Below are 20,765 nucleotides of genomic sequence, written 5' to 3' on the forward strand. Positions count from 1 at the left end.
AAATTTATTAAACATTTCTGTGGGTCCTGAAGAGGTGCAAGTGAATCTACTCTGTGAACCATCTTATGCTCGTGGCTGCTCACATGACAGTGTTTCTTGCTGGTGAGCTCCAGGATTTTGACTTAAAATCAATAAGAATAGTTTGTCATTTGGAGGTCACATCATTCCCACAAAGTTCGTGAATCTCACCCATCTCACCACAGAAGTCCCAGAGGATGAGGCGCTTTTAGCAAAGTGTTGGGTTAGCTATTGCATATGTATGCTCTAGATTGCACTTTCTTCTTGCATGGTTCACTGAAGGTGAAAAGGCTGGACACTGAGTTTAGTGGCAGGAGCATGGATCAAGTTCTACCCTAAATTGTGTTGAACTTCTTGAGTGTTAATGTGACCATATCCTTACAGGTTATTTTTAGTATCCCATCATGTAGCTGACTTGGAACATGACAGATAGCTTTGGGAAAGACAGGAGCTTAGCCATTTATTGCAAAGTACCCAGCCTCTGGCTGCCCTTATAACAATGATATGGTGGAAGGCCATCATATAGTGGAAAGTCTGGAGAAATAAAACCTGATTAATAATATTTGAATAAAATATGCTGGCATGGATAAAGAAACAAGCACAACAAAATCAGAAACTAGATCTCAGGAATTCTAAACTTACAGCCATAAAAGTCAAAATGAGCCAAAAATCATAAGAAATTGGGAAGATGTGTTCATATAGAAGTTGCAAATCAACGAAAACTGAATAATTTTAAGGATCTGTGTAAGTCGGTCTGAGTTGAGGGTACATAAAATTCAAGATTAAAATTATGTTTCAATGTCAATTGTTCACAGTGTTGTAGTTTCAAGTTTCACATCAGAATTGAGCACAAAGAATCTAGGCAGACATATACAGGTATAATGTTGCACCTCCTGGTCTATATTTTGGATAAGATGCTAAACAAGGGCCCCTGTCTTCTCTGGTAGATATGAAAGATCCCATGCTTGTAAAGTACACTGAGGTATCTGGTGTTTGTGAACCAGATAGATGCAAATATCAGAATGAAAAAGCTAAGACAGATATCTGGCACCTGGATTTGTTCATGAATAGGAAGGGTTTAGAGGTATATAAGCTAAATGCTGGCAAATGGGACTAATTTAATTTATATGTCTGGTTAGCCTGGATGAGTTGGACTAAAGGGTCTGTTTCCATGCTATATAGCTCTATGAGACTTTTTTTGAATGTACATTTATTACAGGCAAAGCACTGAATAGAAATGGATCTCATAAATGATTGAAGACAAGATAGCAGATGTGATGTTTGTAAAATAATTAAAGTTTGGTACTTGGTGACTTAGAAATCAACCTTTAGTTATTGGAAGATTGGTAGTGATAATGTCACTTCAATTCGCAGTGCATGAAAATTATTGAGGTAAAAGGATCAAGAATGCCAAAACATGGGAGGATGTAACAGATGGGACCTGGGTTGAATTTTTCATATGTCAAATGCTAGATTAACATCAAATGACTATAAAAGAGTTAATGGCTTCTGGTTATCAGAAATATGATCCTGGGAATTAAAAGGCTGTTAACTAGACATTTATGATACACAAAGCATTGAAATTCATAATGAAAGAAGCAATTTGTGAACACTTAACAAGATTAAAGACAATAATTCAACCCAGTATTAGTTTATGAAATACCAGATCACAACAGCAGATTTATTAAACTCCTTTGAAGATGTAATGGAACAGATAGCTAAATGCAACATTATGTATCTCCACTATTGGATGCCAGTTGATTTGATGTTTCACGTAACATTTGTGGTTAACCATTGCTATTGAGATAAAGGAGGATGCTATAAGTTTACAAATAAATCAAAGACACAATGTGAAACAAAGGGTAGTAGTGACCAATATTGATTGTTTTAGTTAACCAATTGTAACCAGCGGTATCCTTCATTTTAGCCTACGAAATAATGATAGATACATAAGTTAGTGTTTCTGATGTGTATCTACAATATAAAATGCTTCACCTTAAATATTACCACATTGTATGGGGAAACAAATTGTTCAGAGAAAAATGATACGTTCAATGAACTCTTAAGAGACAATTTGTAATAGAACATAGAACAATACAGTGCAGAACAGGCCCTTCGGCCCTCGATGTTGCGCTGACCTGTGAACTATTCTCAGCTCGTCCCCCTACACTATCCCAAAATCATGCATGTGCTTATCTGAGGATTGTTTAAATCTCCCTAATGTGGCTGAGTTGACTACACTAGCAGGTAGGGCATTCCACGTCCTTACTACTCTCTGTTTAAAGATGCAACTGAATTAGGAAAATGAAGTTGGAGAAATTAAACCAATTACTAAAATATCAAATATCATTATAAAATAAAAGTATAACATTAAATAAAACTAGCTAAGAAAAAAAATCAACATGCAAAAAGATTCACATTTTGGGGCGTTCACAGAATATGACTGAAGGTGCACCGTATCTGAATTTGTAAGTTGTTGCTGGCATAGTGCATAGATGTGGTCATACCTGCCTGGTAACAGCCAAGCACAGGCATCATGTTTAAGAAAAGATATTGTAGAAATCACAAAATATTGCTGATGCAATCTTCTACATTGAAATCAATCTTAAACATCACTCCATACACTATTGGTCTATCACTGGTACACCATGGTTGCAGTGGGTACCATCTGTGAGATGCCCTTCAGCAACTCATCCCAGTTCCTTTGACAGCATCGTCTAAACCCATAACTTCTCCCACTTAGAAGAACGAGGGCTGCCGGCAAATGGACGACCTTTACTATCAAAATCCCCTCCAAGTCATACATTATCCTGACTTTGAACTATATCACAGTTCCTTCACTGTCATTGAGTTAAAATCATGGAACCCAGTAACTACCAGCACTGTGGAAGTACATCACATGGACAACCAGTGTTCCAGAAAATGGCTCATCTTCTCAAAGACAATTAGGAATTGCTTGTCACATCCCACAAATGAAGAAAAAAACCCTGCAAACAAAACTGTAGCTGCCTCTGCCTGGTATTTATTGAATAAAGAGACTACTTATGAGAATATAAGTTATGCTTTTGTATGGATCCAGTGAGAGCTGCACTGCATTCAATTTCTCCCAGGAGCGTTGATCTGCAATTACAATCTTTGCTCGGCTATGTAATGCTTCCAAAATTCTGCCTCAATTGCTTGAACTACATTACAATGCTCTTAGCTTATCTTAAATCAGCATAGCATCAAGAGAGTTCGATGTAACAGGGCACATAGCAGCCTGCAATATTCTCAGTTCAACAGCAAACCAGAAAGAAATGAAACTGCAAAACTGGCTCTTCACAGAGCCACAGAAAGGTTACAACAAAGAAGAAGCCTAGTCAGTCAATCAGATGTGTGCCGGCTGAATAAACTAGTTATTCATTCTAATCCCACTTTCCAGCCCTTGGCCCATCATCCTGTAAATTACAGTTCTTCAGTGTTTTCACCGCAACTACTGAACTGAGCAGTGAATTCCAGGTACCCACCACCCTCTGGGTGAAAAGGTTTGGCCTCATTTCCCTTCTAATCTAACTACTTTAAATCTGCACCCCTTAAAACTGACTTCACCTCTACGGAAACAAGTATTCCCTGTCCTTTCCATTCAAGTGGCTCATTATTTTGTGGGCCTCAATTAAGTCAGCCCTCAGCCTCCTCTGTTCTGCAGAAAACAACTCTAGCCCGTGCAATCTCTCCACATTGCTACAACTTTCAAGCTGTCACAATGTCCTTGGACGTCTCCTCTGCGCTCTCTCAAGTGCAATTATGGTCTTCTACTCATCTGGTGATCAGAACTGAATGCAAGTCTCCAGTTATAGTTTAACTTATATAGTTCCAGCATTGCATCCCTACTTTTGTATTCAATGTCTTACCCGATGAAATAAAGTATCTCATATGCATGGTCTATCACCTACATAACTGTCTTGTCATCTTCAGGATCCTATGGACGTGAAATCCATCAATGCATCTCAATAACCCCCCATTTGTTGTGTATTCCCTTGTTTGATTAGTCCTTCTCAAATGGATAATTTCAGAATTTTCTGCATTGAATTCCATTTGCCATTTTTCTGCCTGCTCCAGTAATTATTTAAAAAATTGCAGTCAGGAGTTGGGATATGTGTGAGCTTTAACTATTCTTTTTAACTTCTGAAAGCTTGGCTATGATGAGATGAAACTCTTTTCTTACAATAAAAAAACCTTGAATGAGTTGATACAGCAACTTTAACAATGCTGAGAAGTAGTTTCTTTGCAGTAGTTCAAATTGCAGTAGAATTCCATTATTTGATCCTGACCTGACAATAGAGATCACAAGTATCAATGCTAAGGAGGAGGCAGCCTGACATTCATTGGGTTTTTACATTGCATCATTCTAGTGTGGTGGCAATTTCTTTTGTTCATCCTTGGGATGTGTGCGTTGTGGACAAGGCCAGTGTTTATTGTCCAGATTTAGCAAACCTTGAGAAATTGGCAGAGAGCCATCTTCTTGATTGTTTGCAGTCCACGTGGTATTGGTACTTCCATTTTAATTCCATGAAGCTGTTCTTAAACAGACATTCGCCATTTGAGCCTATCTAGAATTAATAGATTTTTTTTGATTGCAGTTGTTTCAGCCACACGTCAAAGCTTTAAATGCCTCTTGGAAAGAGTGACAGATCCTTGTAAACATTCACAGACAAAAAGTTCAGAAAGTAAACTTTGAATATAAGCATTGACATAGACAAGGTCCTGTCTAACTTTTACTAATAATCGCAGTATAAATGTATTCACTTCCAGCAGGGTGTGTCTTCAGAAAATAATTGATGCTAACTTTGCTCCAGTTGGACTTAATCAAAAAGCCACAGGCCACCTAATGTGTGAAATAGAAAAATTGCATTGCTAAAACAGTATAGGTAAAAACAGATTTAGTGGCAGATTTTGGGGATCTTTAACAGGCTTTTAACTTTTACTGTAATGTTTCTGACACTGAGGGCTTTTCCTTTACTTTTACAGGATAGATATTCATCACAGAAGGAAAACCTGATGGATACTGAAAATGCGAAATGAAAACAGAAAATGCTGAAAAGAACTGACAGGGTCAGATCGCATTTGTGAAGAGAAAGGTTCTGGACTTGCTCTGAGATCCTGCATCTCATGACCTCAACTTCTGGAAAGCTGGCACACAAAATGCCCTTTCCTCTGGCCTGGCAGGAACTCACTCATGCCTGCTGACAGACTACGTGGATATCCCATTTCCATACTGCCTTCCAAAGTACCCGCAGCATTTGTGATTGTCAGATTAAGTCATGATGCTTCCTACTTGGATGTCTTTAGCAGCTCTCCTTCTTCCCCATTATGGTTGTTCTTAGGTATCGGAAGACAAGAGTGCAGAAAAGGTGTGCTGGGCAAGGAAAAAGTGGTAGGGTGTAAAATATGAAGTCCACAGTAACACCATATGCAGCTTGTTCTTCATGCAATTAGCAGGATAAGAGAAAGATAGGAGTTAATAATGGTCATACGGCAGGAATATGACATCCACCAATATTGCCAGATGTTCTCGGTGTCACAAAATGCAATGTTCTCAGTTACAGCCTGCTTCAAGATGCAGAGCAACATGTCCTTCATTGGGCTCAGAAGGTGATGCATGACTGTTCCTGCTGTTCTGATATTATGAGCTATCCTGTTCAACACAAGGGAGGGAAGAATGCCGGTGAGTGTTTTGCAATGTATTTTGGTGATGTGCTATCCAAAGCTGAATCACTGAATATATGTGGAAACAATAAGAGCTGGGTGTAAGGCTGGCAGTAGTGGCAGATGTGTGAGCATGAGGCAAATACATTTAAGTGACTAGGCATGAGTTCTGGATGGGTGGGTGAGTGATGGGGCTATGGTGCATTGAGCAGCTTGAAAGGTGTGATGGCCATGAGGTGCCCTGTGGAGATGAATTCATTGACATTTACACAAATGAGCCATCATTTTACTTTTGTATCAGGAGTGACACTCCTGTCATTGTTCTCCTTCCCCAATTCTTTCTATTCTCAGGGTTTGTCTTACACCTCTATCAAAACATCATCTCTTCTGTTTTGGACCTGCCATGTTAGTGTCCCCAGCACTGCATCAGCAAACCTAGGACCTTCTCACTGATGATATATTTGATGTACTGACCTATGAGTTCATCACAGTCTGTTGCAGCTTCTGTTTAATGAGTACAGTTTCCATTTAAAATTTACAGATTCATTCAAATATGTGCTGACTACTTATGGTCAGGAGCAGGGACAAGAATCATGAGCCCCCATGTTTTTGTTGGCCTGGGACTTCGGTCCCAGACCCTAGACTCTAATTTGATTGCAGCAGGCATACTAAAGTACTAGGTCCTCTCTGATAGCAAAGTCGCACAGTGTAGAACAGACCGTGAACATGAGCATCTACTTCAGTGAGCTCTGGAGGCCACTTCCCAAGTGCTTCAGTATGGTTTGCTCAACAGTATTACTAGTGGTTACATGGCTCTTCTGACAGGTTCAGCATCTTCCTATGTATAGAGGACACCCCTTGTTTCCAAGATCCAATCCTCTGGTTCATCATAGTGGCCCAAAAGTGATGGGAACGGCAGACAGCCTCAGGATGATGGTATGTGATGTTTTGTGTATGGTTGTACATAAAATGTGCGTTGAGGGAATGGTGAGCCAATCCTCTGTCCATACTGATATACTCCCCCCACATCATAGGCTCATATTGCCTTAAGTGCAACTTTTGGAAATCCAAATATATTACGGCACAGTGGCTCAGTGGTTAGCACTGCTGCCTCACAGAGTCAGGGACTTGAGTTTGGTTCCACCCTTGGGTAACTGTATGGAGTTTGCACATTCTCCCTGTGTCTGCATAGGTTTCCTCCCACAATCCAAAAATGTGCAGGTTAGGTGTATTGGCCAAGCTTAATTGCCCATAGTGTCCAGGGATGTGTAGGCTTTGTGGATTAGCCATGGGAAGTGCAGTGTTATGGGGTGGGTCAAGGTGGGAGGCTCTTGAGGGCAGGGATTGTGCAGATTTCATTTCTCAAATGGCCTGTTTCCACACTGTGGAGATTCTATGATCACATATACTGGCTCCCTTTAATCTATCCTGCTTGTTACCTCCTCAAAGAATTCCAAGAAATTTGTCAACATGATTTGCACTTCATGAAGCTATGCTGACTCTGCTTGATTAAATCCTAAAATTTCTAAATATTCTGCTACACTCTTTATAATAGACAATAACATTTTCTCAATAAGAGATGTTAAGCTAAATGATCTCTCATCACCTATATTTGTTTCTCTTCCTTTTGGAACAAAAATATCACATTGACGGTTTTCCAGAATCAAAGGATTCCAGGAAGATACTGATCAGTGCATCCATTATTTCTGTTGTTTCTTTAATTTGCAACCCATTAGGCTCAGAGGCCAATCAGCCTTTAGCCGCATTAGTTTCCCTGTCACTTTTCCCTCTAGCGGCAGTAATTATATTTATATTCTTTCTACATTTTGCTCTTGATTTAACATTTTATAAATGCTATTTTTGTAATTCTTACTTTGTTTTCCTCCTCAAGAGATCATTGCATATGCATTCATTCTGCTTAATACTGTTGACATATCATTTTTCATAATTTATATTTTCAGAAGCATATCTTCAGCCTTGACAATTGTTGCCCTTGACAGGAGTATTCACAGTAGCTATTTTCAAATGTACATTGCTTAAGTTAGTGTTTTCTGTTCAACTGCAGCATGTGGTTAGCCAATGCCATTCTTGCTCCAAGACATGTAACACAGACATAAAACAAAATTACACTGACATACTGAAAAAGAAATGAAAGAGTCAAAATAATTTAAATAAACATCATTTAATTTGTTACTAATATTTAAGAATAATAGGTATGAATCAAGATATAAGTAGAATAAAAGAATGCAAAAAACACTTCATATCTAACAATTTTGGATGATTTCCAAAGTACATTTTGTCATTTGTGTGTCATGTGCCATCTTCAATAGCAAAGTGAGTGTTACATGACTAGACATCCAGGATTTTCACTCTGTTCCGTAAATTATACCTCCACCTTTGCTATTCTGCAAACTCTAAGCAATGTATATGCAGTAGTGACATCTAATCATTAAAATTTCAATGGCAAAATCTGAAATTCATACTTTGAATTGAATCACATTTTAGAATCTTCACATTTCTTGTTAATATGAATCAATTGCGAGTTGAAAGATGACCAATGAGGCATTATGTGAAGGTTCATGAAAACCAGTAATAAGAAACATTGCAAATAATAAGTTAATATGTTGCCTCTGGAATGTTAAATGTTGCATAGATATAACATCATATCACTGATTTATACCATGGAATTAAACACTGGCAAAATATTTATTGATGAAATGCGTTGAAACTTGATTCCACAATTTTTAAGAAATAAAATGATTGTTGTGGAACACTGACTGCAGTCTCTTCAGAATCAATATTATAATGTATGGATGGGAGTGAGACATTTTCTTTTGACTTTTTTGATGTTTACTTACCAAGAACACTCCTACAGCTGTTCCTATGATGAATCCTGCTACAACATCTGACCAGTGGTTTCGATATTCTGCCACCCTGTTTATTCCAGTCAGAAATGCCAAACACATGAGGCCCAAACAGAGGAGAGGTTTTGCAAGCCTTGTCCCATTGGCCTTCACAGTACATGTGATATACATCTACAAAGAGAATTAAATCACAATCTTAAACTTTTATTAATGTCACAATGATTACACATTCTGTTTAAAATTCTTTAATGAAAGGCTAAATCCACCTAAATATTGAAGAATATGGACATGTCAGAAGAACAGGATGCTTGGGACAGATAGTTTTGTTATTTGATGCATTAGCACAATGGAGAGGGATGATTGAAGTTGAGGAAATTATGGTACAAAATAGTTTGGGTGAAGGTGAGAAATTGTAAAGGTAAATTACAAGAGGTGGCATGGTGGCCCAGTGGTCAGCATTGCTGCCTCACAATGCTGGGAACCCAGGTTCGATTCCATTCCTGGGTGATTGTGTGGAATTTGCAAATTCACACCATCTCAGTGTGGGTTTCCTCCCGCAGTGCAACGATGTGCAAATTAAGTGGCTTAGCCATGCAAACAATTGCCCTGTGGTGTCCACGGATGTGCAGGTTATGTTGATTAGCCATAGTAAAACATCCATTCTGGGGATGCCATGGATATGGGTGAGGAGCTCTTCAGAGGGTTGCTGTAGACTTGATGGGCTGAATTGCCTCCATCTGCATCGCAGGTATTCTATGGTTCCAAAAGATTCTTGTGGGACTGGTATACATGCCCCATATTAGTAGCCACATGATAGGGTGGAACATAAAGGAAGAAATACTGAGAGCTTGTTAGAAAGGGACAATGATAATCATGGAACAATTGAATATACACATAGACTGGATGTGTCAGATTGGCAAAAGTAGCCTAGAAGACTAAAATGTTTTCAGGATAACGTCTTAGACTACCATGTTCTGGAGCCAACCAGAGAGCAGGCTATACTGGATCTGGAGTTGTGCAATGAAGTATGATTAATTAATAACCCCATAATGAAGATGCCCCCAGAGAGCTATAATCATAGCGTGAATGAATTGTACATTCAGATTGAAAGAGAGTGTATTGGGTCCAACACATTTTCCTTTAAAATAAGTAAGGGCAGTCATAAGGATTTGGAAGCACTATTGGCTAAAATGAATTAGCAAATTAAGTTGAAGGATAAGTCAACAGAGATACAATGGCAGATATTTCAGAATACACAGAATAAATACATTCCAATGAGTAAAAATAAAGTCACCAGAATCCCTGAGGATCGTAGGGCTACCTGGTGGTGAGTTTTATCTGAAGGTCAACATGTCTCAGGCAAGGGAACAGGTTGAGATGACAAGACCTTCATGGTAACCTCAGCTGGTACAGGTATTGAACTCATGCTACTGGCATCAATCAATTCAAGACCAGCCATCCAGCCAATCAACTCCTTTTTTGAGTAAGGGCAATATCAAAAGATGGACTCACCACCCATGATAATTAGAAAGGCCTACATGTGACTCCAAATCCACAACAACATGGTTGATTCTTAACTGCTCTCTAGACAATGAGAAATGGGCGATAACAAATGCTGGTCTTAAAAACTCGTAGATGCATCCTATTACTAATGCAAAATTGCCAGGTGACAAGTCATAATACATAAAAAGGACAACGAATGACAAAATAATTATTAAGGAGAGAAAAATTAACACAAGAGAAAGCTGGCCATTTGGCCTATTGTATTGGCTGTATTATCTCGTGTGAATCTCCTGCCTTTCCCCATATCCCTGCAGACCACTACCATCCAAATAACCATTCAATAATCTCTTGAAGGTTTTACTTGAGCCTGCCTCTACCACATTTCCAAGCACTGCATTACCCCAACAACTTGTGTTTCAAAAATCTTTTCTCATATCACCCTTGCTTCGTTTGCAAATCCCTTTAAATCTATGCCCTTTTCTTCTTGGTTCTTTTACAAGCAGAAACAGTTTCAACCTACCTACTCTGTCCAGCTTATCCAGATATTAAAAATCGTTATTAGATCTCGTCACAGCCTTTTTCACTTCTGTTAGAACAGCCCCAACTTCTTCAATCTATTGTCATAGCTGATGTTTCTCATACTATTCTAGTAAATTGCTTGCGCACTTTTTCCAATGCACTTGCATCTTTCCTATAATATCGCATCCACACCTGCACAGAATACTCCAGGTGAGGTCTTGTAAATGTTCAACATTACCTCCTTAATCTCTTACTCTTTGTTCCTATTAATGCAAGCAAGAACACGGTATACTTTTTTTTACTGCTCTCTCCAACATTTCTGCCACTTTCAAAGATCTGTGCACATATACACTCTGGTCTGCCTACCCCTGCATCACATTTAGAATTGTACCCCCTATTTAGGATTGCCGTTCAATGTTCTTTCAACCAAATTGTATCACCTCAATCTTCTCTGCAGTAAACCTCATTCACCCATTCCACCACCTTGTCAATATCCTTCTCATCCTTGTCATCCTCACCGTTTACAATTCTTCCAAGTTTCGTGTCATCTGCAAACTTGGAAATTGTCCCCTGACATCAAGATCCACATTACAGAAAAAACACAAGGGTTTCAAACCAACTCTTGGGGATCTCCCCAAGGAACCTTCTCCATTCCAAAAGACAGACATTGATCATCACTCTTTGCTTTCTATCACTCAGCCAATTTTATATCCATTTTATTACTGTCTGCTTTATACCATGATATACTCATATCCTCACAAGTCTGCTGTGAGGCACTGTTTCAACTATCTTCAGGAAATCCATGCATATGGCATGTGGAAAATAAAGAGATGGAAGATAAATTGAACAATTCTAGCCCTCAATATAGAGAATAAAAATAACATTCTAGAAGAAGCTACACATCAGAAAATAGAAAGGAAGGAGGACCTGAGAAAAATCACGTTACCTGAAAAGCAGTATTGAGTGAATAGTTGGAGTGACAGGCTAAGATAGAATTCCTATAGGTGATTCAGGCCATTCAGCCCATACCAACTCTCTAAAGAGACCAGCCCTATCCCTGTAAACCTACATTTCTCATGGCTAATCCACATAGACTGCACATCCCTGAACACGATGGGCAATTTTACATTGCCAATCCACCTAACCTGCACATCTTTGGACTGTGGAAGGAAACCCACACAGGTGCAGGGAGAGGATGCAAACTCCACACAGACAGTTGCCTGAGGGTGGAATCAAACCTGGGTTCCTGGTGCTATGGGGTAGCAGTGCTGGAGTCCTGATGATTTCATCCTAAAGTCAGAAAAGAAGTCAAAATGATGGTTGATGCATTTAATTTTCTGAGGCTCACTTTTTCGGGATACTCCCTTTAGATTGGATGATAGAAACTCCTTTATCAGAAAAAAAGGAGACAGAAAGTAGGAAACTACAGGCCAGCAAACATTTTCATAGATAAAATGTTCAACACTATTATTAAAGATATTACAGCTGGGCACTTGAATAAGTTTAAGTCAGCCTGTGAAAACTAAACCATATTTCACCAATGTACTGGAGTTGTTTGAAGAAATAGCATGTCCCATGGATGAAGGGAAATTAGTGGATGTACTGTACATGGCCTTGAAGAGGTGCCACATTAAAGATAATTGCATTAAATAAAAGCTCACAGAATATCGTGTAGCAAATTGGTATTAAGACATACAACTAATTACTTGGCTTTTGTCATCATTGGATTATCAGTGAATACAGTAGCTATTCAGCATATTGCAAAGCTCCAGGAAGGAGGAAGAAAATGAACTCTCGCTTATTTGCAGCACATGTAGTGAACTGTGAGGGAGACAGATTTTACAGAGATGCAGCAAGCATATCAAATCAGCTGTTGTGGACAGCTATTGTAATGCTGATTTTAATTTACCAAATCTTTCATTGTATCTCTGGCTGGAGTATGGGCAATCTTAGTGGAAAAATTCAGAAACATTGGTATTGTAGATGCTCCATCATCTCTTGGAGAACTTAGTTGGTCTTGTTTCCACTCCCTTGGCTCAAAAGATATACAGCTTAATACCTAACACTGACATAGCCAGAGAGATGCACAGCCTCCAAAAATACTCAATTGGTCAGGGCTTTTTTGTGAACAGATTAAGGTTAGGATTCATGTGGTGTTTCTACATGTAAATTGGTTGGTGGATCAATAACAAAAGGGCACAGATTCAATATAAGTGCTATGGTAAGAAGAAATGTCTTTACCAATAATAACTTAGTACAATCTGGTGTGCTCCAAATGAAAGTGTAAGAAATACATTTATTGACCTGTGAAACTTAGTATGATTATTTAACTGAATAAGTGCCACTTCTTTGCCCTTCTTTCATTCTCTTTCACTACTTTTAATATAGATATTGTGTAATATTCTTGCTATAGTTCTACATCAATGCTTCCTAAGCCTTTTTCTACAGTGACCCCATTTTGAGACTTGAAAATAACCACAATCTGAAGGTGAGAATAGGTGGTGAGCATAAGTGAGATGAGTAGGTAAAAATTACTCAGTCTGAACTCCATTTGAGGCGATTGCTGACATGGAGCTTAGAAATCCAAAGTTTCAGCTCCTGACCCCACTTGGCATCTCAATGTCCACTTTTTTGGAACTCCTGCTTTAAATGTATCTGGAATTTTCTTTTGTGTACAGTGTGGTTCTATTCCCACGTTTGTTAATGCTAACTGTAATAAACATAAGTGGCAATGTTGCTGCAAATGCTTCCTATGTTTCCATTCAAATTAACGCTTGTGTAAGGCGAACCAATATAGTATATTGAACTAAACATCAATAAAAATAAAATCATTTCAATTGTCTCAATTGTCATAAAATATCAGTATGTTTTAAACAAGTGTCAGATGCACTGGGGCAAAAACTATCATTCAAGGTGTAACTCTACAAGTAATTAATCCATTTTTGAGTCAAAGATTTACTGTATGTTTGGACGAATTTGTAGCCATCTTTAAGCAATTTTGTATGACTGTTTGAGTAGATGAATTTTTTTTAAAGTCACTGTAGAAAGCATAATAATATGCAACAAATTTACTTACTGCCAGATAGACGGCTGCATACACACTTAATGCTGCCTCTTTGGATGGAAAGCTTTTTCTGGCTTTTGTAACAGCATCTATGTTGCCAGTGCAGGCTTCTTCACTGTTGATGAATTGCACAGATTCATGCTGACAGCCCAGTGCTGTATAATTAGGTTTACAGACTGTGAGAAAATGGGGGGCTAGATTTCCTGTCACCACTTGTCCAGCATTTACAAATATATCAGTGGCAAAAAGTCCAAATGCATAAACTCCTGGGAAAGAAAAGATGCCAAAATGTAATTAGAAAAGATAATGCTTTTGATCTGAAATCTAAAACAACATGGTAAAACAGCATTTGTTTTTGAAAAGTGCACAACTCTCATGTAAAGGTGAACTGAGCTAAATAAGCTTACTAATTAAATATTATTCTGAACCTGGAGTTGCTCTTTATTACTTGATTGCTGTGCATTCACACCTGTCTCTATTAGGGAGTCTTTGAGTGCAAGGTATCTTGTCATATTATAACTAGAGTAAACCAACTGTATTATGAGCTTTGAAACTGCTTAAAGGACATTTTATTTGAGTAACTCTAGGCTAGTAATGAAAAAAATAATGGTTACATTGGCAGAATTAAACCTGAGGTGAAGGGAAACTGTAAGGCAAGAAACATCTAATTGAAAACATACTCAAATTCATCCATTCAGTAGTTTAAAGGGATTAGGTGTTTTTCATTGATTGAATGGATGTTGCCAGGGGAATACATTTGTGCTTATTAAAATACAGAATTATTAGATTAGGGGCAAAGGAAAATTTTTCCTATGTTCCCTTAAGAATGTGTCCAATCTCAATTACAGAATAGCATTCTTTAAGGAAATATCACCTTCAGAAAATGTAGATAACATAACTTTAGGTAGGAAACGATCCTGAAGCAAATCTACCAACAAGTAATGAGGTCCAGCTCACTTTAATTCTCTCATTACCCACAACTCTGTGCTTAGTATGGCAGGGAAGTAGAGAGCCATTGAAAACACGCAAACCATTGAGAGAACATACAGATATTAGAAAGAAGGTTTATTAGCAGAATAATTGTTGCCAAGTGACAGTTTTGTGTTCGATGATTTTGCATTGATTTCTTACCAATTGTGAAATAACAGCATTCACATGGATGTAAATGCAACAGCATAGACAATGCAACAAATATTTGCCTTGATGCTTGCTTGTTGATCAGAGATTTCAAAGATTTATCTAATGATAGCTAACTCTGCACTTTGAATACCTACACAGTTTCAAGTGTCTTAATCGTTCAGAATACTATTTACTGCTTTCATCCTGATGTGATGACGTTTATGGTGATGTTTATGATCTGTGGTCAGGAGATAACCCAGGAGTCGAAAGTTGTAGCGCGTGTGCCAGTAGACGGGATTGGTTTGAATGGTATCATGGTCGATGCAGACATGGTGTGCTGAAGGGCCTGTTTCTGTGCTGTACAATTCTATATGCACCATTCTAAGATTTTACAGTGTTGCAAAACAGCAATGTTATACTTCAGTTAAAGGAATTATTAAATTGACTTGGGCACTCTTGATCTTCAGATCTATGCAGTTGAACATATATAGGAAATGCAATTTAAAATATATTTATTTGAAAGATTATTGAGTTCATCTTCTGAATGAAAAACACCTGACAAAAGCCCAACATGTAAGAAAAGGAAAATATAAACATTCTTTCCAAATTCAGTTTCACGTGCTGTCACAAAGTGAAAAGGTTCACCGCTAAAAATAAACTCCCGAGATTTTTTTTCAATTAAGGTAAAAATATAAATTATTAAAATAAATATGATATTTCACAGTTAATAGATTTAATTTTGTGGCCTAAAACAGTAATGACCAGTACCTATCACACTGAAAAATCACTTAGTTGTCAAGAACTTTATCTGGTGGCTTAAATGGAAATTTCAGAAGCACTCAGTGTTCTAAGTAGAGAAGTACCATAATTAAGTCTTAACCTGATCCATAAAATTCATAGAGAAGAAGAAGAAAGGTCTGCCATTGTATAACAGCTTTTACAATCGCTGAATGGCCTAAAGTGCTAGGTAGCCAATGAAGTACAATACTTACTGAGGTGTAAAAACTATTGTATTGTCACCTCCAAGCTGCACACTATCTAGCCTTCAAACTTCATCGCCATTCCTACATCTTGTTTGATCAAAATCCTAACACACACTCCTAAACAGCAAGATGGCAGTTCACCACCACCATTTTCCAGGGAAACAGGAATATGCAATAATTACCGGCCCAAACAGCGAAATACATTTTTTTTCCTGAATAACTATGAAATCAGCACTCAGTTGTGTTTCCTCAGTTGTCATAAGGCTTCTGACCTCACTACAGTCTCGGTCAAAAATAGCTGAACTCCAGAGATGAAATGAGAGTGTCTGTCCTTTGTATCAACAAAATGTGACATCAAAGCATCCTAGTAAAGCTGAGTCAATATGAATCAGAAAGGTAACTCTGCCCTGTTTGGAGTCAGATCCAACACAAATGAAGCTGGATTGTGGTTGTTGCAGGCCAATCTTCTCAGTCCTAGGACATTATTTCAGGAGCTCCTCAGCATAATGTCCTACACTTAAACATCTTGAGCTGTTTCATCAATGGCTTTCCTTCCATCATGAGGTCTGAAGTTGGGGTGTTCGTTGATAATGTATAAGGTCCAGTACCATTCAACATTGCTTCGATATTAAAGCAGCCCATGTCTCTATGCAGCACAATCTGGCCAACATTCAAGCTAGGAATGATAAGTGAAAAGTAACATTCATGTCACCCAATGTCAGGCAATAACCATCTCCAACAAATTGAACAGAAACTGATCTGGACCATCTATATAAATAGCATGTCTACAAGATCAAGTCAGAGGCTTGAAATACTACACCTCCTGAGTCACCTCCTGACTCCCAAAGCCACCTCCCTGCCCGTCCACCATCTACAAGGCATAAGTCAGGATTCTGATGGAATTCTTCTCAGTTGTCTGAATGAGTATTGTGACAACAGCACTCGGGTAGTTCAATATTTTCCTGTCTGGCTGACCATCTACCAAATGGAACATTCACAACTTCCACCATTGGAAGCAGCAATACAAGATGCCCTACAGCAACTTAGCAAGCCTCATTCAACTGCACCTTCTAAACTTGAAAATTATGCTCTCGAGAAGGACAGGGACATGGAAACACTGCAATCAGCAAGTTTCCTTCCAAGTCACACACCATTTTGGCTTGGAACATATTTCCATTCTTTCATCATCACTGGATCAATATCCTGGAACTCCTCCCTGAGTGGCATCTTCCCACAGCAGATGAACTACAGCAGTTCAAAAAGTCAACTCACCACCACATCAGCAAGGACAACTAGGCCCAGGCAACACATTCAGGCTTTGTCTGTGATGCTCACATCCTGTGAAAGAGTAAAAGGAATGTTCTTTTTTGATATTAGCAAAGAGATAAATATTGGCCAGGAGAGGAGGTAGGATTCCTCTGTTCTTATTCAAAAGGTATTATGGGGTCTTTCATGAACTCCCAAGACTCTTTCCCATCTCATTCAAAAACAGCACCTATGCAATAGAATTTGGGAATTAATGCCATTGTCTGGGTCACATTTAGTCATGGTTACAGAGAGTCCCATTCAAGAAGAAAGTGATAAATTAGGATCCATTCTTCAGATAATTATGAGCAAGTATATGGGATTTTTTTCTGAAAACATCAGAGTTAGAATTGATCTTGAAATATTACAAAAAAGTGGCTTATTACTCAATAGATAGTGTATTTAAACTGCTGATGTTCTTTCTCCCCAGATGTGGAAATAAATTGTTCCAATGATTCCTTCCAGTCTAAAATATATCCAGCCTTCCATTACACATCTCTGAAGTGGGTAGGACTTGAACAATTGATTTTCTGACACAAAGTTAGGGATGCTACCTCAAGAGCCCCTAACTATTTTGTGTGGGGGGGGGGGGGGGGGGCAAGGTGGCTCAGTGGTCAACACTGCTGCTTCACAGTGCCAGGGACTCGGGTTTGATTCCTGCCTTGGGTGATTGTGCAAACTTCCCACAGACATTCTCCCTTGCTTGCGTTGATTTCCTCTGGTTCTCTGGTTTCCTCCCACAGTCCAAAGATGTACAGATCAGGTGAATTGGCCATGAGAAATTGCCCATAGTGATAGGTGCATTAGTCAGAGGGAATGGGTCTGGGTGGGTTACTCTTCAGAGGGTCGTTGTAGACTTGTTGGGCCGAAGGGCCTGTTTCCATTCTGTAAGGAATTTTTTTTTTTAAAACGTCATTTGTTTCACCAACAAATTGGGGTGAGTACAATGGATACTCTGCCCAATCTGTATTGCACATGTCATCAATGGCTAACATTATTGACTATCTTTGTTCAAACCAATCAAAGTAATGGTCTACTAGAATTACAGTTATTTATTAAATCAGAAGTATGGATTTCCCACTGGCTTTTCATCTGAGAACCAAGCAGATGCTTTGTATTTACATTTGTAGATTCTAGTGCTAGTGGAAGCCTGCGAACAGTGAACAGACTTAATTCATTCTGAGCTTGTGCATGTGGGAGGATAGCCAGGTTGGAAGGAAAGAAATGCTGGGGGAGAAAATATCTCAAAACAATCTCAACACCTAATACAGCTTAATTCTTCTGACTAACAGAATACCAATGTAATTTACAGCACATGCATTATTTGAAGTCTACTCGGCTGAGTGCTTGCATTATTGTTGTTGAGACCACAAAATCATGGTTTACCCCCCACTGCAGTGTGATTTTTGTGAAAATTAGGGTGTTATTGCTTTCCTGACACAAGTCCTAAAGTCAGAGGAGGTGTTTCACCAAGTTTCTGTGGACATAAGCAATTCTATGATGATTCCATTTCTGAGGTAAGGCAGGGTAATTGTCCCAGCTGGCATGTCTCCAAAGGCAACAGCACCAAAAGCAGATGATCTGGTTATTATCGCATTGCAGTTTTGGGGATTTTGCTGTGCTTCGACTGATTGCAGAATTTGCAATACTGAGAAATCTTGAAAAGCACCTCATTGGCTGCGAAACACTTTATGACATCATGAAGTTGAAAGTGCCACATAAATGCAATGTCTTTCGTAACTCAGGAGAAAGCCATCACCACTTCTTGCTTTTCAGATGTAGGACTATGTATGGGCTGGGGCATAAAGCAAATGATGAACAAAACTAACTGTGGATGACCTGAATAAAATATTGGAGATGTTGTAAGCATTTTTGCATTTCAGCTTTTAATTTACAACTTAATATGCAGTTCATTGACTTCAGCCACAACTTCAACCCCACCCTCAAATTCACTTGGTCCATCTCAGACACCTCCCTTCCCTTTCTTGACCTCTCCATTTTCATCTCCAGCAACAGTCTCCAGATGGCATTTACTATAAACCCACAGACTCTCACAGCTACCTGGACTACACCTCCTCCCACCCAATATCCTTCAAGAACTCCATCCCGTTCTCCCAATTTCTCTGCCTCCGCCTCACCTGCTTGGATGAGGAGACATTCCATTCCCAAGCATCCTAGATGTCCACCTATCTTGAACAACATGCTTTCCCTCATCTGTCATCCAGACAGCCCTCCACTGCACATCCTCCATTCCCTTCTCCACTGCTTTAAATCCACCCCCCCCAAATACAATAAAGACAGAATCCCCCTTATCCTCACCTACCACCCCACCAGTCTCCACATCTAACGCATCATTCTTAAACACTTTCACCAATTCCAACTAGACCCCACTACCAAGAACATCTTCCCCTCCCCATCCCTCTCTGCCTTCCGCAAGGACCGTTCCCTTTGCCACTTCTGGGTTTGTGCCAATCTCCCCACCACCACCGCCTCCGCCCCCGAATCACCAGCTTCCTTCCCCTGCAACAAGAAAAGATGCAAAACCTGCCATTTCACCTCCATCCAGGGCCCCAAACAGTCCTTCCAAGTGAGACAGAGGTTCACCTGCCTCTCCTCCAACCTAGTTTATTGCATCAGGTGCTCCCGATGTGGTCTTCTCTACATCAGGGAGACCAAATGTAAACTTAGGGAACAGTTCACCTAGCATCACAGCCGGGCCCACAGGGGCTGACTGGATCTCCCAGTCACCACCCATTTCAATTCCCCTTCCCACTTCCTTTCTGACATGACTATCCTTGGCCACAATAAATCAAACCACAAATTGGAGGAACAACACCTCATCTTCCACCTGGGCAGCTACAGCCCGGAGGACTCAACATTGAGTTCTCCTATTTCAAATAACCTCCCTTCCCATCCACCAACACCCTTCCCAGCCCCTCCCCCTCCCTTCCACTCCCCCCTGCCAATGAACCAGATTAATTCCTCCCATTGACCAACCAGGGTTGTACTCTCTACCTGTCTTCACTTACACGCAGTTCACCACCTTGCCCCCACCACCCCCTTTATCTGCAGCTCCCTTTACACCCACCTCCAATCCTGAAGAAAGGTTGCACCTAAAATGTGGACTTCTCCACCTCCTGATGGTGCCTAGCTTGCTGTGTTCTTCTAGCCTCCTGCTTGTCTACCATATTACGTTTGACAGCAGAGTATGCCACTTCCTTACACAGATTTAACAAATGATAACCAGCTATTTATACAGCTTACATAATCTTCCATTTAATTAAAACTTGAATACTAATCATTAAAATATACATTTATTGTTTCATGGGAAATAGTTCCTTTGTACAGATTCCTTCAAAGGATATACTATGTGAGGTATCTATATGCATAAAACAGTTGGGAGCTCTAAGCATGTGATACAGAGGGGAGAAAGAGACCTCTGCTGAAATTGCCAATTAGAGTGTTAGCTTGGTTGGTAATACTCTTGCCTCTGACTTAAAAATGAATCCAAAATCTGATGAAGGATCACTGGACTTGAAAGTTAACACTGCTTTATCTCTCCACAGATTCTGCCAGACCTGCTGTCTTTCTCCAGCACGTTCTGTTTTTGTTCCAAAATCTATGCAGCTAATTCCATGTAATAGTGAGAACTGCACATTTACAGGTGTCTAGGTTTGGATGAGACATTAAAAATCTCAGTTGGAC

At 39.3% G+C, this 20,765-nt stretch overlaps 1 protein-coding gene across 4 annotated transcripts in view; it reads right to left on the reverse strand.

Moving 5' to 3' along the window:
* Positions 1-20,765, reverse strand: part of LOC122554216 (phospholipid phosphatase-related protein type 5-like) — a 142,288-nt gene that overhangs the window by 43,033 nt on the left and 78,490 nt on the right. For all 4 annotated transcript variants that reach the window (XM_043698878.2, XM_043698877.2, XM_043698876.2 and 1 more), the window contains exons 4-5: positions 13,666-13,919; positions 8,562-8,738 (exon numbers count right to left, since the gene is read on the reverse strand). In XM_043698878.2, the coding sequence (XP_043554813.1) occupies positions 8,562-8,738; positions 13,666-13,919 (431 nt within the window). The remainder of the gene's footprint in view (positions 1-8,561; positions 8,739-13,665; positions 13,920-20,765) is intronic.

Source organism: Chiloscyllium plagiosum, unplaced genomic scaffold (assembly GCF_037043375.1).
Source record: "Chiloscyllium plagiosum isolate Xiang-an unplaced genomic scaffold, Cpla_swu_hap1 HiC_scaffold_9, whole genome shotgun sequence".
Lineage (NCBI taxonomy): Eukaryota > Metazoa > Chordata > Chondrichthyes > Orectolobiformes > Hemiscylliidae > Chiloscyllium > Chiloscyllium plagiosum.